Source organism: Salvelinus fontinalis, chromosome 31 (assembly GCF_029448725.1).
Source record: "Salvelinus fontinalis isolate EN_2023a chromosome 31, ASM2944872v1, whole genome shotgun sequence".
Taxonomy (NCBI): domain Eukaryota; kingdom Metazoa; phylum Chordata; class Actinopteri; order Salmoniformes; family Salmonidae; genus Salvelinus; species Salvelinus fontinalis.
Window position 1 is genome coordinate 8,787,200 of NC_074695.1, and position 8,140 is coordinate 8,795,339.

The 8,140-nt window shown below is 47.9% G+C and overlaps 1 protein-coding gene across 6 annotated transcripts in view; it reads right to left on the bottom strand.

Moving 5' to 3' along the window:
- The window catches only part of LOC129829491 (copine-8-like), a 206,233-nt gene that overhangs the window by 141,100 nt on the left and 56,993 nt on the right, over positions 1-8,140 (bottom strand). For all 6 annotated transcript variants that reach the window (XR_008755400.1, XM_055891203.1, XM_055891202.1 and 3 more), the window contains exons 4-5: positions 6,748-6,851; positions 383-422 (exon numbers count right to left, since the gene is read on the bottom strand). Coding sequence is in view for 5 of the 6 variants with exons in the window: in XM_055891203.1 (XP_055747178.1) it covers positions 383-422; positions 6,748-6,851 (144 nt within the window). In the remaining variant the exon portion in view is untranslated. The remainder of the gene's footprint in view (positions 1-382; positions 423-6,747; positions 6,852-8,140) is intronic.

Sequence of the window (8,140 nt, forward strand, 5' to 3'; positions counted from 1 at the left end):
AAAGGCGTGACAAATTACAGTGCTTCATTAAATCATAACTACACACAAAAAGATATATATATATTTGGATTCTTATGAAAGCTACTCACTATCAATACATAAAGTAATATGTTATATTTATTATACAAATGAAAAGGCGCACGGACAGACAGCAAGGCCACATTGTGAAACTATGAGAAGTAAGGCATTGTTATGCACTATTTGAGCTTTGGGATGACATGGATTTTGATTAGCATAAAACAAAAAATAAGGAATGGGATGCATTTCAAAATAAAAGTTCCCATTTTAAAAACAAAAGTTTCCATTCATAGAGGATAGATTTTCAAAGTAAAAAACAAATAACTATAAGGCATGAGCACAGAGCGATAACTTTTTCACTTACATGCTTTGCCAGATCTGGACTTTTGGAATCGATATCATATCTGAAATCAGAAAGAAACACACATTAAAGAGGCAAGAGCTGACAGGAGCCGGAGAGAAAACTATTTGTGGCTTAACTGGCGTTTGAACATTAACAAACAGAACCAAAGTGATTTGATACAATGACATTTGGACAAACAGAAAGCCACTCAAAATCTATTAATATTAACTTGAAATGACAAATTGTTAGCCAGTAAAACCACTCATTTCACTTAATCCTTCTACACTTCATGAATAAAGTATATTTTCCTTTCACTGTTGTCCAAGACTTCCCTGCTGTCACTCACCCATTCACTTTAGAAACAATAACGTTAAAAAAAAAAAAATGTCTTAGCAGCTGCTGCCGGTGATAAACTTTGGCTAACAGTAATTCAACTTGAATGTGTCCACTGTCCACCTCACCCCCCAATTCCCTGACTGAGTTACTATATAAGTAAAGGACCCAAAATAAGTCACTATCCTCTGACATGTTCAGCAGAGGACTAACTACAGAGCTACAGAGGACTAACTACAGAGCTACAGAGGACTAACTACAGAGGACTGATGACAGAGCTACAGAGGACTAACTACAGAGGACTGATGACAGAGCTACAGAGGACTAACTACAGAGGACTAACTACAGAGGACTGATGACAGAGCTACAGAGGACTGATGACAAAGCTACAGAGGACTAACTACAGAGGACTGATGACAGAGCTACAGAGGACTGACTACAGAGGACTGATGACAGAGCTACTGAGGACTAACTACAGAGGACTGATGACAGAGCTACAGAGGACTGACTACAGAGGACTGATGACAGAGCTACAGAGGACTGACTACAGAGGACTGATGACAGAGCTACAGAGGACTGACTACAGAGGACTGATGACAGAGCTACAGAGGACTAACTACAGAGGACTGATGACAGAGCTACAGAGGACTAACTACTGAGCTACAGAGGACTGATGACAGAGCTACAGAGGACTGATGACAGAGCTACAGAGGACTGATGACAGAGCTACAGAGGACTGATGACAGAGCTACAGAGGACTGATCATAGAGCTACAGAGGCTGGATATGAACAGAGGGAGGCTAGCTACAGTATCATAAAGTCCATGAAGGCCTCTGTTTCTTCACAGTAGATATGTAGCTAGCTACTAAAGTCCCTTAGGACATCTGTCTCTACACAGTAGATATGTAGCTAACTACTAAAGTCCCTTAGGACATCTGTCTCAACACAGTAGATATGTAGCTAGCTACTAAAGTCCCTTAGGACATCTGTCTCAACACAGTAGATATGTAGCTAGCTACTAAAGTCCCTTAGGACATCTGTCTCTACACAGTAGATATGTAGCTAGCTACTAAAGTCCCTTAGGACATCTGTCTCTACACAGTAGATATGTAGCTAGCTACTAAAGTCCATTACAACATCTGTCTCTACACAGTAGATATGTAGCTAGCTACTAAAGTCCCTTAGGACATCTGTCTCTACACAGTAGATATGTAGCTAGCTACTAAAGTCCATTACAACATCTGCCTCTACACAGTAGATATGTAGCTAGCTACTAAAGTCCCTTAGGACATCTGTCTCTACACAGTAGATATGTAGCTAGCTACTAAAGTCCCTTAGAACATCTGTCTCTACACAGTAGATATGTAGCTAGCTACTAAAGTCCCTTAGGACATCTGTCTCTACACAGTAGATATGTAGCTAGCTACTAAAGTCCCTTAGGACATCTGTCTCTACACAGTAGATATGTAGCTAGCTACTAAAGTCCCTTAGGACATCTGTCTCTACACAGTAGATATGTAGCTAGCTACTAAAGTCCCTTAGGACATCTGTCTCTACACAGTAGATATGTAGCTAGCTACTAAATTCCCTTAGGACATCTGTCTCTACACAGTAGATATGTAGCTAACTACTAAAGTCCCTTAGAACATCTGTCTCTACACAGTAGATATGTAGCTAGCTACTAAAGTCTCTTAGGACATCTGTCGCTACACAGTAGATATGTAGCTAACTACTAAAGTCCCTTAGAACATCTGTCTCTACACAGTAGATATGTAGCTAGCTACTAAAGTCCCTTAGGACATCTGTCTCTACACAGTAGATATGTAGCTAGCTACTAAAGTCCCTTAGGACATCTGTCTCTACACAGTAGAAAGCAAAAGATAACGCTAGACAGAATATAGTTATTTTATTTTACATTTCTTTCCCCTTGTTGACGTGCGCTGAGGTGAGGTACAGAGGGAGTTAAGGGAATAAGGAAATTATCTCCATTCTCAAAGCCTCTTAATAAAGTGTCACCTCTGCCCTGCACTCTGATTGGGCCTTTCAAGACAACGAGAGGGGCTGTTATGCAAGAGGAGGAGGTAGGACGGAGGGGGAGGGAAAGAGGATATAGTAGGTAGGATGGAGGAGGAGGAGGAGGAGGAAGAGGAGGAGGAGGAGGAGGAGGAGGAGGAGGAGGAGGAGGAGGAGGAGGAGGAGGAGGGAAAGATGATATAGTAGGTAGGATGGAGGAGGGAGGAGGAGGGAAAGATGATATAGTAGGTAGGATGGAGGAGGGAGGAGGAGGGAAAGATGATATAGTAGGTAGGATGGAGGAGGGAGGAGGAGGGAAAGATGATATAGTAGGTAGGATGGAGGAGGGAGGAGGAGGGAAAGATGATATAGTAGGTAGGATGAGGAGGGAAAGAGGAGGAGGGAAAGATGATATGCTAGGTAGGATGGAGGAGGGAGGAGGAGGGAAAGAAAATATAGTAGGTAGGATGGAGGAGGAGGAGGAGGAGGAGGAGGAGGAGGAGGAGGAGGAGGAGGAGGAGGAGGAGGAGGAGGAGGAGGAGGAGGAGGAGGAGGGAAAGATGATATAGTAGGTAGGATGGAGTAGGGAGGAGGAGGGAAAGATGATATAGTAGGTAGGATGGAGGAGGGAAAGAGGAGGAGGGAAAGATGATATGCTAGGTAGGATGGAGGAGGGAGGAGGAGGGAAAGAAGATATAGTAGGTAGGATGGAGGAGGAGGAGGAGGAGGAGGAGGAGGAGGAGGAGGAGGAGGAGGAGGAGGAGGAGGAGGAGGAGGAGGGAAAGATGATATAGTAGGTAGGATGGAGGAGGGAGGAGGAGGGAAAGATGATATAGTAGGTAGGATGGAGGAGGTAGGAGGAGGGAAAGATGCCATAGTAGGTAGGATGGAGGAGGGAGGAGGAGGGAAAGATGATATAGTAGGTAGGATGGAGGAGGAGGAGGGAAAGATGATATAGTAGGTAGGATGAGGAGGGAAAGATGATATAGTAGGTAGGATGAGGAGGAGGAGGAGGGAAAGATGATATAGTAGGTAGGATGAGGAGGTAGGAGGAGGGAAAGAGGATATAGTAGGTAGGATGGAGGAGGGAGGAGGAGGGAAATAGGATATAGTAGGTAGGATGAGGAGGGAAAGATGATACAGTAGGTAGGATGGAGGAGGGAGGAGGAGGAGGAGGGAAAGATGATATAGTAGGTAGGATGAGGAGGTAGGAGGAGGGAAAGAGGATATAGTAGGTAGGATGGAGGAGGGAGGAGGAGGGAAAGAGGATATACTAGGTAGGATGAGGAGGGAAAGATGATATAGTACGTATGATGAGGAGGGAAAGATGATATAGTAGGTAGGATGAGGAGGGAAAGATGATATAGTAGGTAGGATGAGGAGGAGGGAGGGAAAGAGGATATAGTAGGTAGGATGAGGAGGGAAAGATGATATAGTAGGTAGGATGAGGAGGGAGGAGGAGGGAAAGATGATATAGTAGGTAGGATGAGGAGGGAGGAGGAGGGAAAGATGATATAGTAGGTAGGATGGAGGAGGGAGGAGGAGGGAAAGAGGATATAGTAGGTAGGATGGAGGAGGGAGGAGGAGGAGGAGGGAAAGATGATATAGTAGGTAGGATGGAGGAGGGAGGAGGAGGAGGAGGGAAAGATGATATAGTAGGTAGGATGGAGGAGGGAGGAGGAGGAGGAGGAGGAGGAGGGAGGAGGGAGGAGGAGGAGGGAGGAGGAGGAGGAGGAGGAGGAGGAGGAGGAGGGAAAGAGGATATAGTAGGTAGGATGAGGAGGAGGAGGAGGAGGGAAAGATGATATATTAGGTAGGATGGAGGAGGAGGAGGAGGAGGGAAAGATTATATAGTAGGTAGGATGGAGGAGGGAGGAGGAGGGAAAGATGATATAGTAGGTAGGATGGAGGAGGAGGAGGAGGGAAAGAGGATATAGTAGGTAGGATGGAGGAGGGAGGAGGAGGGAAAGAGGATATAGTAGGTAGGATGGAGGAGGAGGGAAAGATTATATAGTAGGTAGGATGAGAAGGGAGGAGGAGGGAAAGACGATATAGTAGGTAGGATGGAGGAGGGAGGAGGAGGAGGAGGGAAAGATGATATAGTAGGTAGGATGGAGGAGGGAGGAGGAGGAGGAGGGAAAGATGATGTAGTAGGTAGGTGGAGGGAGGAGGAGGAGGGAGATGATTGTGAGGTAGGTAGGAGGGAGGAGGGGGAGGAAGAGGAATAGTAGGTTGGATGAGGAGGGGGAGGAGGGAGATGATTAGTAGGTAGGTGGGAGGAGGAGGAGGAGGAGGGAAAGATGATATAGTAAGTAGGATGGTGAGGGAGGAGGAGGAGGAGGGAAGATGTTTAGTAGGTAGGAGGGTGGAGGGAGGTGGAGATGAGGTGTAAGTAGGTAGGATGGAGGAGGGAGGAGGGGGGAAGATGATATAGTAGGTAGGTGGTGGGGGGGAGGTGGAGGAGGGGGAGTGTTGGTAGGTGGAGGAGGGTGGAGGTGGGGTGGTGGTGGTAGGTGGAGGGGGAGGGGAGTGGTAGGTGGTGGATGGTGGAGGAGGGAGGATGTAGTGGGTTGGATGGTGGAGGGGTGGTGGGAAGTGGATTTGTAGGTGGATGGGAGGAGGGTGGAGGGAGGGATAGGGTTTGGTGGAGGGGAGGAGGGGGAGGAGGGATTGTAGTAGGTGGAGGTGGGAGGAGGGTGGGAGGAGGATATGTAGGTAGGTAGGATGGGGAGGGAGGAGGAGGGGAAAGAGGATATAGTAGGTAGGATGGAGGAGGGGAGGAGGAGGGAAGAGGATTAGTAGGTAGGTGGTGGAGGAGGGGAGGAGGGAAGAGGATAGTAGGTAGGTGGAGGAGGGAGGAGGGAGGAGGATGTGTAGTAGGTGGTGGGAGGAGGAGGAGTGGAGGGATATGGTAGGTAGGTGGAGGAGGGAGGAGGAGGGAAGAGGATGTGTGGTAGGTGGAGGAGGAGGGAGGAGGTGGTGATAGTAGGTAGGATGAGGAGGGGAGGAGGAGGGAAGATGTATAGTGGTAGGTTGAGGGAGGGAGGAGGAGGGAGGAGGAGTTGTAGGTTGTGGTGGGAGGTGGAGGAGGGAGGTGTTTGGTAGTGAGGTGGTGGAGGGTGGTGGAGGTGATGTAGGTGGTGGAGGGAGGAGGGGAGGAGGGAAGATGATAGTAGTAGGTGGATGGAGGAGGGAGGAGGTGGAGGGAAGATGATTATAGGTAGGTGGAGGTTGGGAGGAGGAGGAGGGAGTGTGGTAGTTGTTGGTGGATGGGGGAGGGAGGAGGAGGTGGATGTTGGTAGGTAGGATGGAGGAGGTGGAGGGGAGGAGGAGGAGGGAAGATGTATAGTAGGTTGGAGGTGGAGGAGGGGGAAGATGATTAGTAGGTAGGTGGATGGAGGAGGGAGGTGGAGGGAAGAGGTATGTGGAGGTGGGAGGGGAGGAGGGAGTGTATTGTATGTTGGAGGAGGGGAGGGAGGTGAAGGTAGTAGGTAGGATGAGGAGGGGAGGAGGAGGGGAGGGAGAGAGTGGATAGTAGGTAGGATGAGGAGGGAAAGAGGATACAGTAGGTAGGATGAAGAGGGAGGAAGAGGGAAAGAGGATATAGTAGGTAGGATGAGGAGGGAGAGGGAGGGAGGACAGTAATTATTATGGGACTCTGCTGGGACTTCAGGCAGTATGGAGAATGAGGATAAAACCATCATATAAAATATTGATCATTCTTTTCCTCCTAATCTCAACAACACATGACAATCAAGACAGAGGAGAATAACGATGAATGATTTATTACACAGGAGAGAGATGGAGAGGGGGTGGAGGAAAGGGAGAAAAGAGGGCAAGAAGGGAGAGAGAGAAGGAGAGTAGGAAGAGCAGAAGGAGGGGAGAGATGAAGGGAAAAGAGAAAGAAGGAGAGATAGGAGGATGGAAAGGAAGGGTTGGTTGGGAAGAAGCGGTACATCACATGTAAAACTCACACACCCTCCCTACCTGTCTGCCTGGTGAGTCCTCGGAGGACCAGATCAAAGAGAATAACTACTCACACGTCAAAGCGTAGATTCTGCTTCTCCTCAAAGAAGTAGTCCAGGATGTACTTCCTGACAAAGTCTGGGTTTAGAGTGTTGTCAATCACCTCCGTTCTCCCAAACTAGAAGAGGACAGATAGAGAGGGAAGGGGGAAAGAGAGATATGGAGAGAGTTGTGACAAAATAATCATAAACTTCTATGCAGTTTGTAAGAAAGCAGCCCAACTTTTAATTCCTCTCTCTCCTCTCCTCTGCTATCTCCCCTCTCCTCTCTCCTTTCTCTCTTCTTCTTCTCCTCTCTCTCATCTTCTCCTCTCTTCACCCCTCTCATCTGCTGTCTCCTAACCTCTCTATCCTCTCCTCTCCTCTCTCTCATCTTCCCCTCTCATCTCTACACCCCTCTCATCTCTCCTTTCCTCTCTCTCCTTTCTCTCTTCTCCTTCTCCTCTCACTCATCTTCTCCTCTCTCCACCCCTCTCATCTGCTGTCTCCTAACCTCTCTCTCCTCTCTCCTCTCCTCTCCTCTCTCTCATCCTCTCCTCTCCTCACCCCTCTCATCTGCTGTCTCCTAACCTCTCTCTCCTCTCTCCTCTCCTCTCCTCTCTCTCATCCTCTCCTCTCCTCACCCCTCATCTGCTGTCTCCTAACCTCTCTCTCCTCTCTCCTCTCCTCTCCTCTCTCTCATCCTCTCCTCTCCTCACCCCTCATCTGCTGTCTCCTAACCTCTCTCTCCTCTCTCCTCTCCTCTCCTCTCTCTCATCCTCTCCTCTCCTCACCCTTCTCATCTGCTGTCTCCTAACCTCTCTCTCCTCTATCCTCTCCTCTCTTCTCTCTCATCTTCTCCTCTCTCTCATCTTCTCCTCTCTCCACCCCTCTCATCTGCTGTCTCCTAACCTCTCTCTCTTCTCCTCTCTCCTCATCTTCTCCTCTCCTCTCTCCACCCCTCTCATCTGTAGTCTCCTAACCTCTCTCTCTTCTCCTCTCTCTCATCTTCTCCTCTCCTTTCTCCACCCCTCTCATCTGCAGTCTCCTAGCCTCTCTCTCCTCTATCATCTCCTCTCCTCTCTTGTAGACACCGAGCAGCAGATAAACACAGTCTTAGTGGAGGTCAATAGTCAGTGTTGTAATGGCTGACTGGATCCTACTGCTACAGCTCCTCTGTCTTTGTGTTGTTTGTTTAGTTGGATCCCCATTAGCTTTTGTAGAAGCAGCAGCTACTCTTCCTGGGGTCCACAAAAAACACGGACAAGTAACAAAACACTGATACACTGACACCGATTTAAAATACAACGATATAAAAACAATACAATGGCTGGTTGCTCGGAGCTCTTAGCTCATCTGTCTTGTAAAGTGCAACAGGAAACTATCCTCATTGAATTTAATTACAGCCAGATAATTAATATCCACTCGC